Source organism: Neofelis nebulosa, chromosome 8 (genome assembly GCF_028018385.1).
Source record: "Neofelis nebulosa isolate mNeoNeb1 chromosome 8, mNeoNeb1.pri, whole genome shotgun sequence".
Classification (NCBI taxonomy): domain Eukaryota; kingdom Metazoa; phylum Chordata; class Mammalia; order Carnivora; family Felidae; genus Neofelis; species Neofelis nebulosa.
The window spans coordinates 60549814-60568312 of NC_080789.1; the positions used below are offsets into that span (position 1 = coordinate 60549814).

The 18499-nt window shown below is 35.0% G+C and overlaps 2 protein-coding genes across 2 annotated transcripts; both read right to left on the minus strand.

Moving 5' to 3' along the window:
* Positions 1 to 8244: 8244 nt before the first annotated feature.
* Positions 8245 to 9204, minus strand: LOC131483830 (olfactory receptor 6C3). The gene has a single exon (XM_058682218.1). The coding sequence runs from the start codon at positions 9202 to 9204 to the stop codon at positions 8245 to 8247; it is 960 nt and encodes a 319-aa protein (XP_058538201.1).
* A 7105-nt stretch (positions 9205 to 16309) lies between these two features.
* On the minus strand, positions 16310 to 18499 carry LOC131519435 (olfactory receptor 6C3-like). The gene has a single exon (XM_058742471.1). The coding sequence runs from the start codon at positions 17492 to 17494 to the stop codon at positions 16556 to 16558; it is 939 nt and encodes a 312-aa protein (XP_058598454.1). The 5' UTR covers positions 17495 to 18499; the 3' UTR covers positions 16310 to 16555.

Here is an 18499-nt window from a genome sequence, read left to right on the forward strand (position 1 = left end):
TAATCTAGAGGGAAAAGCACAAATAGAAGGATTAGAGGATTATTCATGGATACTGCTGGAATATGTCTCCGGAAGTAAACATATTATACCACACTGATTTAATTTAGGCGATCTTTAAGACAACTTAATAAAAGTAGGTAACACGTTTTAAAGTACATTTTTGCCATACGGCACACTCTGTATTTTACATAGAATGTTTCTTCTCAAAATCCTTATTTTACAGATTGGAAACTGAATCTAAAACAGTTATTAAAAATCTTATCTGAGTCATATACCCTAAATGAGAAAACAGGGATTTTAACCCAGGTTTTTCTGAATGTTTGATAACGGGACTAGAAATCCTGCCTGTTGACACAGAAATACTTCTCTCAAGGGTTGCCTTCTTATTGGGAAACTCCTTGTCCTTTTTCCAACCACAATAAAAGTGTCTCATTTTCTCATTCCTCTCACTGAATTTTCTGTATTATTACTTACTTGTAAAATGCAGAAAGACAGATGTGTCAGGAAAAATGTCCTTCAAATGGGGAGGTCTCCAAAATTTGAAAGTCATTGATGTTAAATCTTTAACAGTGTGACAAATTTCTGTTTTCATTCTGGCTCACATTCTCCTTTCAACCACCTACTCCTCATCTCAAGCCACAGATAATGAATTCATTGCCATAATGTTAATGTCCTCAGATTCTACAGTGTACAGAATACGGAAAAGGCAGAGCAGAAATTTAGTAGGTTGGATTTACATATTTCATGGGCTAAGGAAGCAAAATTGTATGAGTATCTAAAATAAACATGATCTTCTACAGAACTTTTTTCCTTCAAAATTTCTTCCATCTAAACCTTGTAGTGTATTCTCTCTGTATATGTCTTCTGCTTTCTATCGCGTATAGTATTTTTATATTTTCCTTTCTATGTACGTTAGCCTTTACTTGTAGAAGCTTTATTTTGTCAATACCTGGGAGTAATCAAGGAGATAGCACATGAAATCCCTTTATTTTCTCTTCCTGAATTATAATCATCATCATCATCATCAATGCATTTTAGAGAGAAGCTAAAAGTTCCCTCAATGAATTGAACTGGTCCATTATCATATCCCTTACTCTGGGCATTCTCATTAAATAGTTAGGTTTTCAGTTCAGTGTCCTGAGAGAAGTTTTGCAATAGAGTTTTTAGTTTAAAGATGTCAGATTGTTGATTTGTAGTATATAATGCATCATAATACTGTGAAATTTTTTGTTTTTTTCTCTTACATCTTTGAGCTGTCTTCTCACTCACTTCCCCTGTGTAGCCAAAAATATTGCTGTTGATTAGAAGGTACATTTGAGGTAAGATGGATAGTGCTAATGCTATTGGGAAAGTATGTGAGGTTCACAAGAAATGAGTATTTCTTAGGGACTGGAGAAAACAGGCTGAAGAGCACTTACTTGAGGAAAAAGACATCACAATGACATATTTTGTAAACAAACTTATGGCAGTTCAAGTGTGTAATAGATATTTCAGTTAGGTCATTGTTCTTGAGGTGCCTGGGTGGCTCGATTAGGGTCTGGTCTTGATCTCACAGTTCATGAGTTTGAGCACCACAGCAGCTCTGTGCTGTCAGCAGAGCCTGCTTCAGATCTACCCTCTTCTCTCTGCCCCTCACCTGCTCACACACTCTCTCTCAAAAATAAACATTAAAAAAATCTTTAAAAAAATAAAGGTCATTGTTCTTGATTAACAATCCTCTATAACTAATAGCTGTATAGATCCTTTGATCTCTCAACCATTTCTGTGATGTTTTTGGTGGAGTAATGAAAAATTTATCCAAGAATCTAAAACATCATTTTAGGCTTTCCTTCCTAACCACTCATCCATATTTCTTCTTCCCTGTCACATGTAACTTATGATCACAAATTTAGTATGCTCCCTGCCCCTTTTTGTTTCAATGAATTTTAACCCATCCTGGGTATCTTTGTTGAACTATGTTGGGTGGCTCATGAAAGTGAAAATTAACCTATTTAATGAACAAATACTTGCTGTTGTGCTAAATGAAATAACTGATGCATGTGAATAAAATAATAAGCACCAACTAAATATTTTATTTAAATAAATGACTTTTAGGACACCTCTGCCATTTCATATGAATTTTAAGGATGGCTCTGTTGAGAAGAGAATAGTGTCTTCCTATGCCCAACTTAAAATGCAACAATTTAAAAAGACCTATTAAGGTATAAGAGCTTGTGTTTCCTTGTTTGTTTTTTTTTTTAATAATTAGGAGAGATGGTTAGAGTCTCCCTAAATTCCACACTTTAGTTGGAAACTAACTGTATCATTCTGCATTCTCTATGTGTGCTGAAATCTCTCAAGTTAAAACTCCCAAAAAAGGTGTGAATGCGTATATCCTCAAGGCAATTTGTACCCACAACATTACTACGCAGTTTTCCAATTCTCTGTGTCTCTCTCACTTGACAGTCTTTTTCTTGGTTTTAGGTCTGTATGTTAGGCCAGTTTGTCAAAATAGAGAGCAAAATGCTGGTTTAATCTGATATCTTGAGTAATTGGTTTACACCAAGTACTATTTTTTTTCTGGAATGATTCATTCCATTTTTGACGTGTGTTTGGTGACATCTAATATCATGTAAGAACTTCATGGTGACTGAATGCAAAAAATCTCATAAGATGAACCAATTTAGATTCTTTTTCGGATTATTATTTTAGTAATGCCTTAGAGTATTCCTAAAGTGTGTTCAGAATGCAGTTTACCTGAGTCCTCTGAAAAAAAGATATGACCTTGCTTTTTTATTCTAATAGAAAGGGGATATTTAAATCCCAAGTCAGATCAGAGCACCAACCGATATGAATAGGAATAATGAAGGAAAACAGTAATCATCTAAATCACTTCTAAATCTGTAGGTTTTCATAGGTAGGTGTTCTACTTAAACCCTGATTATCTCAGTCTGTTAACCAGGTAACTATATTTGTAGATCATTTTCAATTTAAAAGGGAAAGGGCTTCTTATAAAACAAAGGCATCAGAACTTAATATTAATTTATAATGCATGGTATTATTGGGGCAACCTGTCGGCTTTGCACTCAAAGAGAAATTAAGTAGTTTAAAGTTAAAAATGCAACTTAGCTACATTATAGTATAGTATTGTAACTTTGGACAAGTTACTTAATCTCTCTGAGTTTTAGATTTTTTTTTAACTTTTAAAATGAGAATAATATATTGTGGAAATAGAGCTAATTTAAATACAAAGTAAAATTGTACAAAAATTTTATAGCATGTACTCCCAGACAGCAGTTACTAATATCCTTATTATTCCTAAAAATAAAATCAATGATCACACTTGAGGAATAGAGCCCCAGTGCAAAATAACAAAAACCGTTTTTGTAGTCCCTCATGTGAGAGACTGCTAACGCTGTATGTTCTTACCTCATTTACTAATTTTTATAATCCTGTGTTGGTTAAAAGAAACTGACAATGAGAGAGGTTAAATAACATAAACAAGGTCAGACAGCTACTAAATGATAGAATTGAGCATGGGCTACCTAGTATTCAATACCTGTATTCAGTGGGGGAGACCAAACTCAGAGAAAATAATTCTGAAAATTAATAAAGGAATAAATTATGAGAAATAGGAAATGTAACATGCTCATTTTCATAATCCTTGATGCATTCGGAAAGAAATAGCAACCCCCAATTTTTCTATATGATCTCATGAAAAGTTGAGTTAAGAATGAATGAATCAGGGGTGCTGGGTGGCTCAGTCTGTTGAGCAACCGACTTTGGCTCAGGTAATGATTCTGTGTCTCCCTCTCTCTCTGCTCCTCCCCCACTCATGCTCTGTCTCTCTCTGTCTCAAAAATAAATAAACATTAAAAAAACTTTAAAAAAATGAATGAATCGGTGCTAAGAAAAGGAAATTTTTCATTGGCTTCAACTTTACAGCCTTACCTGTACTTGTCATACAAACGTTCTGCATCAGCTGGTTGCAATGATAAAAATCCACATTGACAACTATTTCAGTTTTAGGTTAGGAGATTCAGTATTCCTAAAAATCACTCTTAATACATTTGGAATTACTTTATTTCTATAGTTTATATTCTATTACTCATTTTCCATTGTAATTATGGGAGCGAAAATAGTGAAGACAAGCTAGGTTTGGAGTTGCTTTGGCCTTTCTGGACAAAGATTCTATATGGACTTTCACCTGCATAGGTACATGTTTTATCTACCATAAATACCTATCTCTCATGGCTATTACTCCAGTGAATCAAATGTGCCAACAAGGGCTTAGAGGAAAGTACACTAAGGGATTATAAAAATGTTATCAACATTTGCACCAATATTGGAACAGCAAACTTTTGTGATAATACCCAAAGAGTTACAAAGGGCATGTGAAGTAAGCCAGAAACGGATGGAATATTTTGCACATTATCTAAGTGAGAAAATAACTTAGTTGCAAAGCTTTTGGGAGAGGTCTCCTGAATTTCCTAAATCAGAATTTCTTTGACAAATTGAGGCCCCCACTTCTTTTCTTGGTGAGTTAAATACTGGGACAACTTAATCTTACATGAAAACATTACATTTTTATCATACACTAAAATGTCTCCATTAAAGTGACTCTCCAAGCTAGTAGTATCACATAAATTGTTTAGAAATGCTGAATCCAGAGCAATAAAAAGAGTGGGATAGAGTTCAGTGCTCCCTGGATTCCCATCGAAAGGCGTGAAAAAATATGGATTAAATACTCATTGAACTCTTCAACATTTTCCAAGAATCATTCTTGCAAAATAGAAATGGTGCTAATTCTTGAGAAGGATCTACTATCCAGAAATCCTTTTCCATTTGAAAGATGTGCTGGGTTTAACCCTGTAATTAATGAAAGCATAATATCTGGAAACGTGTCATGATTTTACAATTCAGATTCCTTTTTGTCCATTTTAGAAACAGCAAAAAAAGAAGCTTGTTGACTCATGCACTATTTGTTTTCATTCAACAAATATCTTTCCAGGACCTGCTATCTTTAAATAGTATACAAAACACTGGGAATAAAATGGAATCAAAATAGATACGAGTCCCACTGTCCTATAATAACCAAAATCAAGGGTAAACCGATGAGAGAAAATGTTGTGAAAGATATAAATAAAGTAACCTGTTTCTCAGTTCAGAACTTTTTCTACTACACCAAGCCAGTTTTTATTCAGCAAACTTACTCCATTATACTAGGTAATATGTCCTATTGACCTCATTATTTCTGAGTCATTTTTCTAACATGAATTTATACAAAAGTCCACTTTCAACATGTTCTAAGCTTTCTGTTGAATCACATGTTCATCAAAAGTTTCCCTGAGTAGTGATTCTCTGCTTGTTAAACACTCTAACTTATCCTCATTCAACCATCGTATCTAATAAAATTATATTTGGAGGTCAAAGTAATTTGGGGCTGATGATCTAATTGTTCATATCACGACTAATACCATAACCAGCATATCTATTAAAACAGCTATTTTAACAGATTTCTTTAATTTCTACTCAAGTTTTCAGGTATACAAAACTTTGTTACATTAGGGCTCAAAATTTTCAAAAAAATATTTTTTGATTGATATATAAGTGCTTGTGATATACAAGAACACCAATGGGAGGCAGTTTACCAGAAAGATTTTTAAAATGGCATCCTAGGTCCAAGAGAGAGAGGTTCAAATGCAAGCTATGATATTTATTTATGTTGCAATCTTGGAAAATTGTTAAAGGCCTTTCTTCATTTATAAAATAAGATTAACAATGAATTTGCAAGTTTTTAGAGAATTAAATAAAACATTATGTGGAGCCTTCTGTTTCTGTAAGGAGTGGCTTGATATGCACCGATACTCATGAAACGAACATATGGAAATATGAGATAAATGGAAAAACAATATGTTTGAAGACAGAGGACACCTTCAGTTTCCAGTTCTGCAAGTAAGGAGTTGCAAATCACCACTGAAGTCTAACAATAAGGAAAAAAGATGAACAGATTGAAAAATCCACTCTCTTTGTATCCTTAGGGAAGGCAAATCACTGTCCTTAAGATTGGAAATCATATAAATACAAGAAGTGAAGGTTTAAGGGAACAGAGACTTGGGAGCCAAAACTACCACAAGGTCCAGTGCCAGCACAGGAAAACCGGAAGTAAACTGATAATTTGTGGAGGTTCAGGGAGGAAACACAGAGTTAAAAGCTCTGGGGGGACCAAGATATATGAGGCCCCGTCCCATTTTTGAGATATGCTTCCAGGAGCTCAACCAGCTTCAGATAGTGAATGTCAGAGAAAAATCACCTCATGCTTCTGTCAGGGGCAAGAGAAAAGGAACCATTTTGAAATGCATCAGAGCACTGTGTTGTTGAGAGAGCCTGCCCTCACAGAAATCTTAGATGGCCAGAGACAAACCTGCTGGAACACTATCAGAGCTTAACTGACCCAGGGAGAGAAATACCCAACTCCAGTGTCCTCTAGCCTTCCACGTAGGACAAGAGAAATACCCAACTCTAGCCCACTCTAAGTTTCCTGTGTGACTGAACTGGGGAGAAAGAACTGAGAAACCCTTACGAAGTCCACAGTCCAGAGGCCTAGGCTCACTAAGAGACTGAGACCTAATCATAGGACTGTGGAATCCTTCCCCTCCCCCGATGCCTATCACAGCCCCAAAAGGCTATTTGCTCCAGTTCTTTTACCCAGTGCATCATGTCTGGTTGTCAAGAAAACAGTACAGACTTAAAAAAGGAAAAAAAAAAAGTTTTGAAGAGGCAGAGAATGATTCAGAACCAGACATGACAGAGGTGTTAGAATGATTAGACTGGAAATTTAAACCAACTATGACTAATATGATAAGGGCTCTCCTGGATAAAGTAGATGGAATGTAAGAACAGAGAGGTGACATAAGCATAGAATTGAAAATCCAACAAAACAGAAGAAAACAAAAAAAAAACCCCGAAGAAATAAAGAATTCCTTGGACAAACAGAAACTTAAGTGTATGTTTTGTCAGTGTTCCAAGCTTGAAGGAAATGTTAAAAGAAATGCTTTAAAGAGAAGGAAAATAATATAATTCACAAAGTCAGATTTCCATAAAGTAAGGAAGAGTGTTGCAAAAGGAATAAGTGAAGGTAAAATAAAAACATTTGTTTGTTAACTCAGGGAGCCTGACATACTCTAGGTGACTATGGGCTGCTGAGAACAAAAAGGATCTGGATGGCCTGCTGTTGCTTCCAGGACCCGAGTTACCCCAGACAGAAACAGAGCTCAGAAAGAAATTACAAGCTCCATCAAAAGCAAAAAATGAGTAAAATCTACCTAGGAATATCCATGTGAAATTCTGAGAATGCACATCCTTAGAAAAGTCTTGCGAGGCCTCCAGAATCTCTAGGGGGACTGAATGGTGATGGTCTTGCTCTGCACAAATCTGGTTTTACAAGACTGTGAGAGATGGTTGTGTTTTCAAATGTGTACATAACAATAAAAAGGTAGTAGGAACGTGAAGAAACAGAGAAAAATGGTCCAATCAAACAAATGAAATCTTCATTAGCCGACCCTGGAGAAATAAATGCACTACTGACAAATTATGCTCAATGAACTAGGAAAGTGGCATGTTTTTAGTTTTATTGCATTTATTTTGAATTATATATATATATATATATATATATATATATATATATATATATATATATATATTTAAATAACACAGAACATGGAAATTCTATAAATAGTGCTCAATATCATGATCAGTATTTTCCTTGATAATATGCACTAAATTTCACAAAATATAAAGCTCTACATTTAAAGTGTAATTCACTACTCCATATTACTTCTAAGGACTGAATGTAACATACAATATATAGGAAGTGTATATTTTTAAATGTTAAGAAATTACCAATGAATATCTTGAAAACACAAAAGAAATCACACACTGATTTTGAAACTCTACATTCAAAGTATGATATGCTGTTATATGTATTTTTTAGGGATTTTTTATTAATAGAATTAAAACTATTTTTCCACATTCTGTTATAGGGTATGTCTTAAAGAAATCCATACCCAAAAATTTTGTAGGAGAAATAAAGTTTACCATATTTTAAAACAAGTGAATAAACCATGCATTGGGGAAATCTGGGTGTGGAAGTGGAAATGGACTGGAAAAACATTAAGTTAACTGTAAGGTGGCATATAAGAGACTATGGGAACAAGCATATGGATACAGACATTTAGGAATTTTAAGATTTTACCTACTTACTCTTTAGCATGTCCTTTGTTTGCCAAAATAAATATTTGAAGAAAATACTACTTTATGGACCACATCTTTGAAGGCTTGCTTCACTTGCTGGTTTCTCAGAGTGTAAATGAAGGGGTTCAGCATGGGGGCAACAGAGGTATTGAGAATAGCTACTCCCTTGGTCAATGATGCCCTTTCTTTTGCCGAGGGATTAGCGTACATGAATATACAGCTTCCATAAGAGATGGAGATGACAATCATATGAGAGGAACATGTGGAGAAAGCCTTTTTTCTCTGACTGGCAGATGGGATTCTCAAAATAGTTCTGATAATATACATGTAAGATAAAATCACCAATGCCAGAGTGAATAGCAAAGCAACCAAGGCAAAGTAAAAACCGATGACTTCTAGAAACCATGTATCTGAACAAGACAGTCGTAAAAGGGGAAAATAGTCACATGCAAAGTGATCAATGACATTGGAAGCACAGTAATCCAGCTGGAGCAGAAGCATGAGGGGTGGGAAAATGGTCAGGAACCCTCCCAGCCACGCACAGAGCACAAGCCAGGTGCAGAGTTTCCTGTTCATGATGGCGGTGTAATGCAGAGGCTTGCAGATGGCAACGTAGCGGTCATAGGACATGGCAGTGAGAATGTAAAATTCTGTCACCCCCATGAAAATAAAGAAAAAGAGTTGGGCTGCACAATTGTTAAAGGAAATAGTCTTATCCCTGGTGATAATTGCTCCTAGAAATCTAGGAATACAGACAGTTGTAAATGAGATTTCTAAGAAAGAGAAGTTTCGGAGGAAGAAATACATTGGTGTCTGTAGATGAGGGTCCACCAAGGTTAGAGTGATGATAGTCAGGTTTCCAGTGACACTTAATATGTATGTGATAAATAAGAAGAGGAAAATCACAATCTGAAGGTCAGGATCATCAGAAAGGCCAAGCAGGACAAACTCTGTGATCACTGTGTGGTTCATTTCTCGGTCTCTCTCTCCCTGTCTCTCTGTCTCTGTCTGTCTCCCTCTCCTTTTTCTTCTCTTAAAGATATTTAGGTGGCAAGAGTATTAAAGGGAGGAGATGAAAGATATAATTCATGATGATCAATATCACCGTCATGGATACAATTCTAAAGTATATTCTATAATCCATGCTGATCTTATTTTCAATTGAACTCTATTGTTTGTATTTGGTTTTCATACACATTTGTGAGTTTTGCTTTATTTACTAGTTTTCTTATTTGGAATGTACCAGAAGTTTGGAAATCTTCATACAGTAACTCACATCATTGAGAGTGATGATTTATCATCATTGAAAGATGATAAATAAAATCAGTACTTCTTGCTTTGTCCAATTTATACAAATCATTAGAATCTTCTTGAAAAATTAAGAGATATGCATTTTTTCTTTCTTTTCTGTCAAGTATTTATTAAAGGATGCCACTACCTAGAAGCATAAATGGATAACCTTAATTCCATCACAAGGTAAAAGTGAAGTTTAGAATGGTTAAAGTAATAACCATTATACTTTTATGATATAAATAATCAATTAATAACTTTCTTAACAAGTAAAATAGGATATAAATTACTAATTATTAATTTACTTCTACATTAATATTTTTGGTGTAGTCATCAAGATTATGTGAGAACATTATATTTTTATATTATGTAATAATACATATGTATTTACTATACGATTGAATAAATAACCTAATTAGTTTATTTAACAGAACACACTTACTGGTTTGTCTTGTAATTCCACTGAAATCATTAATGTTTGACATCTTCTGTGACTTGCTAGAAATGTACATATAGAAACATTTTTACTTTTGAGCTTAAAGGGACATACATTATTTATCCATTTTGTGTATTACACTGTGGTACAAACTGGGAAAGTAACTAGTTGCCTCAGATCTTAGTAGCTCTGTCGGTTCTATATTCTGTTTCAATCTTCCTTCTGAGCTATTAGCTTTATGAAAAAGTGTTTGATTCTCTTGTAATTCTGCCTCACACTTATGTTTTACATGAGACCTCTGATCCATAAGGATATTCAGAAACATAAAGAAGAATGTCTACCATTGGTACTAACCTATTCAGTTAATTCCCAGCTGTGCTATGCTGTAGATTTGGTTTTGTAAAATTATGACAGTTAACTCCTTTAAATTTTAAAGAGTCCAATTTGGGCTGTGAAGATTAGAATGCACCTCATTGCTTCCTTGCCAGACTTTAGCAAAGTTCACTCTGATCAGATTTGATTTGTTTTGTCTCTATTTTCGATGACTCAAAGGAAATAGTTCAGGAAATAAAAATACAATGTCAGAAAGCTTAAAAATATGTTGAAATAATATGACAGTCCCCTTCAATAATGTTGATATAAAAACTTAAAGCAATATTTAAAGAGAGAAATGACAGGGATATAACATCGTTGGGTTCTGAGGACAGATTCTTAAAATTGGCTTCCTTCTGGTTGCACTCACAGCTCAAATTTTCCAAGTCTACTTGTTTTGACCTCAAAAGAAAGTTGTTCGTTGATCTCCTGGGAACAAAGCCAAGTCCAGGCCAGATCTGTGCTATATGGGAGACCATGAGGGATTTCTGGAAGCCTTGCATTTCTCAGTAGCCTTTTAGCTCTTCTCTATGGTGAATCTCCCTTGAGAATGGTTATGTTCACCTTCATATCCCACAGAGAACCTGAAATGTTGTCTTCTATAAAATAATTACTTCCATTAATCACAATTACCTAATATTTCATGAGTAATGAAAAGTTGTGAAACCGACTTTCTTACAAAAATAAAACTCAGAATCTAATTTATTTTTAAGCTTCTGGAAATATGAACTTTTGAACATATACCCTTTCTGTTGTTGTTTATTCTTAGGCTTTGTTAGTGTTGAGACATTGAGAAGTAAGGCCATTTCATAATTCTAAATTAAATAATAACTATTATGATGCACATATCATACTCACATTTTAAAAAAATGCTATTACACTGATTAACCAACTGAGCCACCTAGGTGCCCCGTAGCTACGTAATATTAAATGTGTTTTATATCTAAATAAGATAACAAAACATGCATTTAATGTAAAATATACATAATGATTTTATATAATCAAATAATACAGTCACTAGTGCAGAACTAAATCACAGCAGGGATGCACATTTGTTTGGGAATTACTTACTGGAAGAGGGGAATTAGAACAGAGTAGGCAGAAAAATGGAAGAAATAGGTAGGCCTAACTCAAATTTATGACCATGTAGACTTCATTTATTTATCCTAGTTAAAGGAGCGCTCAGTAAAAGAGAATTTTTGCAGATGTGGCTGTGTGTCATAGAGAGTGATACCCTGGTCCAAATCACTTTTTTTTTTTTTTTTTTTTTTTTAGTTTTATTGAGATATAATTGACATGTAACACTGTATAAGGTTAAGGGTACAATGTTTTGACTTTATACAGTTGTATGTATGAAATGATTACCAGGATAGGCATAGTTAACACATTTATCACTCGTATATTTACCCTTTTTTTTTTTGTGGTGAGAACATTTAAGGTCTACTCTGTCAGCAACTTTCTTTTATTTATTTATTTAAAAAATTTTTTTAGGGGCGCCTGGGTGGCGCAGTCGGTTAAGCGTCCGACTTCAGCCAGGTCACGATCTCGCGGTCCGTGAGTTCGAGCCCCGCGTCAGGCTCTGGGCTGATGGCTCGGAGCCTGGAGCCTGTTTCCGATTCTGTGTCTCCCTCTCTCTCTGCCCCTCCCCTGTTCATGCTCTGTCTCTCTCTGTCCCAAAAATAAAAATAAAAAACGTTGAAAAAAAAAAATTTAAAAAAAAAAAAAAAAAAAAAAAAAAAAAAAAATTTTTTTAATGTTTATTTGTTTTTGAGAGACAGAGAGAGACAGAGCGTGAGTAGGGGAGGGACAGAGAGAGAGAGAGAGACAGAATCTGAAGCAGGCTCCAGGCTCTGAGCTGTCAGCACAGAGCCCCACGCAGGGCTTGAACTCATAAGCTGTGAGATCATGACCTGAGCCGAAGTTGGACACTTAACTGACTGAGCCACCCAGGCGCCCCTCTGCAACTTTCAAGTATATAATATGGTAATCTTTTTTTTTTTTTTTTTTTTTTTTTAAATTTTTTTTTTTCAACGTTTTTTATTTTTGGGACAGAGGGAGACATAGCATGAATGGGGGAGGGCCAGAGAGAGGGAGACACAGAATTGGAAACAGGCTCCAGGCTCTGAGCCATCAGCCCAGAGCCTGACGCGGGGCTCGAACTCAGGGACCGCGAGATCGTGACCTGGCTGAAGTCGGACGCTTAACCGACTGCGCCACCCAGGCGCCCCTATAATATGGTAATCTTATAGATCAGTTTTGTTGCAGTAATGAAATGGTATTTTGTTTTTACCCTAAAAGCTCAACTAATAGGCAACAAGAAAATCTATTATTATTTATAGAGGGCAATGTGCAGTCATGCTTCACTTGATTGCAAGCTCGTCTTCATGACTGCCTCTAGTTGCTAGATTTAGAGGCTCAATCCAGGTTTAGGTTTGGGAACGTTTTTTTGTAAGACTACTCTAGAGGTGGAATTTAAACTTTTAGCAGGACATACATGTCTAATTGTCGTCTTCTTCTTCTTTTTTTTTTTTTTCTTAGCAAGCTTTGTTTATCAATGGCTGGATCATTAAATCATTATGTACTGCAAGACAGTTCTGTTCTTAATCTGTCATTTTCCAGGTGAATGCCTACTTTATTCTGTAGTTAGGGTTGGTTTTCTAGTATCTTTTTGGGGGTATTGTTATGAATTCATGGCTTTATAAATTTTGCTTTTGTTGTAGGTCACATTAGTGATTGACTTAAACATTTCAAGAGAGATTTAAATTGGGATCACTATCTCTTTGGAGTGCATCTGCTGGGGGAAAACTCTTCCCTTTTGGGCAGTACACTTTTCCTCTTTGATTGCTTCCTTCCCATCTTGGATGACAAGTGTTCCCAGGCTCATGCTATACTTTTCTGTATGAGAACTGGACTGAGTCATTTCTCTCAAGAGTCCTCCTTCCATTGATTAGGAAATCTGGGGTTGATTAGGAACATTAAGAATCTGGGCACTAGCTGTGATAATTACTATGAGTTCGATCATCCTTTCTAGGTATTTTCAGTGGAGAGGGCCAGCAAACACATATATTTTATTTTCAAATAAAATGTCTATGAGCGTAATTTAAATGTATCATTCAAACTTAAGACTACAATACTTTTAGGTTCGCCCCCCCCTTTTATCTGTTAAACATTTATATTTCCTTTATTTCATGATTAGAGCCCTGGCTATGAATAGCATTAGATAAAATCGTAATATCACGTTAATTTTCATTTGCTTCTTTTCCTCATGTTGCACATACAACAGTATTAGAATAACAGCCCTACCATCCACAATATTATTCCTACCTAGGAACAGTTTAAGATATTTTAAGCTATTTTTGTTGTTGTTGTTCTTGTTGTTGTTAGATTAAATCCCACTTGTATGTCTGGTCCAATTACAGCATTTAAAATCTCTTGGAAGGTGCCTGGTGGCTTAGTTGGTTAAGTGCCCGACTTCAGCTCAGATCATGATCTCATGGTTGGTGAGTTTGAGTCCCCCATCGGGCTCTCTGCTGTCTGAGTAGAGCCTGCATCGGATTCTCTGTCTCCCTCTCTCTGCCCCTCCCTGCCACTTGCACACACTCTCTCGCTGTCTCAAAAATAAATAAGCATTAAAAAAAGTTTAAATACAAAATAATAAAAATAAAATCTCTTGGAATAATTTAGCGTCATGTGGTTATCTCACCAACTAAATGTACATTAAATAATACAATAAAAATAACATACTTTTATGAAAATATACATTAAAAGTATACATTTTAATTATATTTATTTCAGTTAAGTGTAATGGCTTATTCTGTTAAGATAAACATTTCCTTCCATTCTTTTAATCACAATTAAGTTTGATGTGCCTTTTAAGGATTCCTGTGATTCACTGAGCTATTTAAAATTGAAATTTAAAAATAACATTTAACATTGGCAAATAAGGCTAGAAAGCATCTTCATGGCTTTAGTTCTTAAAACATTTCGATATCCTGCCCTCCCTAAATCTTGACCATCAAGTAAATATTCGCAATGGCCCTCTGATAAACTGGTTAATGGCAAATTCACTGATGCTCAAGGTAAGAAAATGACTGTTTAAAAAAAAATACATGAGAATCAAAGTCCAAATAATGTCCCTTTGACAGTCTGAGAGAGGACCTTTTGAGTGGTTCCACTTCATCTCAGGTGTTTTAAATGAAATAAAAATTTTTTAAATAAGTCTTTCTGTTGTGTTGGGTGGAAGTCTCCCTTAGTAATGCATTAATATTCGAAGTGTTTTTTTTTTCATCTTATGTATTTACTCATTTATCTCTTCTTTCGTTAAAGCTCATTAAATGACATCATGTTCAGAGAGTGTCTCCTAAGCAATTTGCTTTACTGATCATGTAACCCTGTGTCTTTTTCCTTTATTAAATTGTTTAATAAAGTAGTTGTTCATGTTCCACTTAATATATTAGAAAAAAGGAAAAGAAATTAATTCAGTTAATTATGGGCAGCATCTAGTTCAGCTTCATAGTTACACTGAAATTCACTTCTGGTACTGCTCATTCATTCTTGACAAATTAGAGTTCATGTGAAACATTCCCTCTGCCTGAATTAAACAAAATCTCTACAGTGGACTTCACTGGGTGGTTGGAAGAATTATAAGAAATGTCTTTTACTCTCTTCATAATTATTTTAAGTGACCATTTCCCTGGAGAAATCAGAATATTTTACATTTATTCATTTCATTAAGGATGAGCAGATTCAGTTTTTAGAATTCATAAAGTTGTGTACAGTAGGAGATCAAGGGAAAGAGAGATCACCAAATCACATTTAATAATGTTTTCAGAAATAGTAATAATCATATCTGTAGGAGTGTATGCTGAATATCAATATATAACCTCATGCTTTTGGTTTATTATTTATTTATTAGTTTGTTTTTCTTTTCTTTCTTTTTTTTTTATTTTCACGTTAGTTAACATACAGTGTAGTCTTGGTTTCAGGCATAGAACCCAGTGATGCATGTCTTACATATGACACCCAGGGATCATGCTTTTGGTTTATTAACTAGCTATCTAAAATATGAACAAGGAAGGAAAAGTAAATAGTTAATAAAGTTATGGCATTTAAACTTACTATAAACTTGTGCTTAGGACATTATAGGGTGAGTTTATTATCATAGAACATGTATATCTTTTGCCATTAGGAACACATGGACTGAAAAGGCAAATGAGCCACTTAATAGCATTTGTGACTTTGGATGTTACTTGATTGTTTTAGGCTTCAGTTTTCTTTGTGTGACGTGGAGTTGAAATTTCAAGTGTTTTAATTTTTATTTTTTATTTATTTTTGAGAGAGTGAGAGACAGAGTGTGAATGGGGGAGGGGCAGAGAGAGAGGGAGACACAGAATCTGAAGCAGGCTGTAGACTCCAAACTGTCAGCACAGAGCCCGACACCGGGCTTCATTTTCTAATGCTATTAATGCCTTCAATTACTGGAGAACTTATGAACTGCAAGATCTTGACCTGAGCCAAAGTTGGATGCTTAACTGGCTGAGCCACCCAGGCATCCCCGAAAAGAATAGTAATTAAAAGTACCTCATAAGGTTGTTGTCAGGATTAGATGTTTCAATACAAAGAAAACAATAGATCTGGAGTGTAGGAATTGCTGGAAAATTTTATGTTATCTTCTACCCCTGTCTCTCTTGCTTCTCCCCTTCCTCATTAGCATCTTAATTATTATTAATAGTTAAAGATTTTTAATATGTGTGAGTTTCTAATCTTTTAAAACCTTTAAATAAATATTTTATTCCCAATCCCCTGATGATTGTGTTGAGTTGATTTCATGGAAATGACAAATAGAATCAAAATTTTATAATGACATTCATTTCTATTAGTAAGAATGAGAAGTTCAGAAATCTGCATGTACTCTTACACACTTACCATCAACCTAAAGCCCATGTCTCTTCAAAATCAAACCACTCCCATTCAAAATCATAATCATCAACCCAATTTTATTACTTCATCCAAATACATTTGAATAAAACTTGTGAATGCACAGAAAATTCTGAGACGATATTCACATTATCAAATTTATTGAGTTCCATGACTGGGAAATTTTAATAGGGGGATGGAAAAAAAGGGGAAAACACATAACTCGAGTAAAGGAAAGGGAGTTTTGAGAAAGTGTGAATAATAGGAAGCATTTCCAAGCACTTCATTCTTGTAATGCTACTAATGCATTCAATTACTGGAGAAAAACATAACCTTTTGGACAGTATCCTTAAAGGCTTGCTTTACTTGCTGGTTCCTCAGGGTATATATAAATGGATTCATCATAGGAGCCACAGAGGTATTCAGAATAGCTACTCCTTTGGTCAATGATGCCTTCTGTTTTGCGGAAGGGTTGGCATACATGAATATGCAGCTTCCATAAGAGATGGAAATGACAATCATGTGAGAGGAACACGTAGAAAATGCCTTTTTTCTCTGACTGGCGGAAGGCAGTTTCAGAATTGTTCTAATGACGAACATGTAGGATAGAATTATTAATGCCAAAGTGAAAAGCAGTATGACTATTGCAGAGTAAAAGCCAATCACTTCTAGGAGCCATGTATCTGAGCAAGATAACTGCAAGAGGGGAAAATAGTCACAAACAAAGTGATCGATGACATTGGAGCCACAGTAATCTAACTGGAGAAAAAGAATAACTGGTGGGAAGATATTTAAGAATCCTGCCAGCCAAGCACAAAAGACAAGTAAAATGCAGACTCTTTTGTTCATGATGGTTGCATAATGTAGGGGTTTACAGATGGCTACATAGCGATCATAGGACATGGCAGTTAGAAGATAAAACTCAGTTATACCCATGAAGATGACGAAAAACAACTGAGCAGTGCAATTATTGTATGAAATTGTTTTGTTTCTGGTGATAATTGTGCCCAGAAATCTAGGAATACAGACAGTTGTAAAGGATATTTCTAATACAGAGAAGTTCCTGAGGAAGAAATACATAGGGGTCTGTAGATGGGAATCCACCAAGGTGAGAGTGATGATGGTCAAATTTCCAGTGACACTTAATAGATATGTGATAATTAAAAAGAGAAAAATCACAGTCTGGAGCTCTGGGTCATCGGATAGCCCTAGAAGAATGAATTCTTTGGGTACTGTGTGGTTTTTCATCACTGATCATTTTTCCCCACTTTTGAACAGAGAATGTATGTTCCCCTATAGAAAATAAAAGAGTTAAAAGAAGATTGAGGATAGAATATAAAATCTTAAAAAGTCCATGATGGTGAATAATCTATGAAAGCCAAAAACACATGTTCCCCTTCAGCAACTCTGTCCAGTTTCTATTGGACCTTACATTCAAGTAATAACATGATCTGAAGTTAAAGATTGATCTCTTATTGTTGAGTATACACAATCACAGGCCATGGATTAAAAAAAAAAAATGTCTTTTGCTAGCATTTAAGCAGAAGCTATTTCTTCTAATGTTTCAAGATTAAGCTTGTAACTATTCTCTTTTTTATAAAAACATAAAAATATTCTAATGATTTTTCTTTTACCTCAATATTATAAAAACTAGTCTGGATTATGGATAATCTAAATATAGGGTTTGAAATCTTATAGGAGTGATTTAGGCTGCCCTCACATTTTATATTTTGAAGGTACACAGTTGAGGGAACTTTCACAAGATTAAACAACTTGTCACTATAGTAATCATCTCACTTAGAACATACATGTCTATCCATGGGAATGTTTTGTTCACATTCTCTCATAAATCACTTTTTTAATAAAATGTTTTTAAATGTTTACTTTTAAGAGAGACAGAGAGACAGAACGCCCAAGTGGGGAGGGGCAGAGAGAGAGGGAGGCAGAGAATCTGAAGCAGGCTCCAGGCTCTGAGCTGTCAGCACAGAGCCCAACATGGGACTAGGACGCAGAAGCTGTGAGATTATGACCTGAGTCAAAGTGGGAGACTTAACTGACTGAGCAACTCAGTCACCTCATCTCATAAATTACTTTCTTAAGGGTTTGATTGATGTTATATCTCTCTCTTATCATTTGTTTCCTTTTCTGATAAAAAGGCTGAACAGCCAAGAAAGTACCCTTCTATTCCTTCTATTACTAAAATAAATAATATCCTGGAAATAGTTTAATTCATATAATGTCTAACATTTTTTT

What these genes read in the sequence shown, in the direction of transcription:
- LOC131483830 (XM_058682218.1), bottom strand. Translation starts at nt 9,204, where the DNA reads ATGAACCACACAGTGATCACAGAGTTTGTCCTGCTTGGCCTTTCTGAT.
- LOC131519435 (XM_058742471.1), bottom strand. Translation starts at nt 17,494, where the DNA reads ATGAAAAACCACACAGTACCCAAAGAATTCATTCTTCTAGGGCTATCC.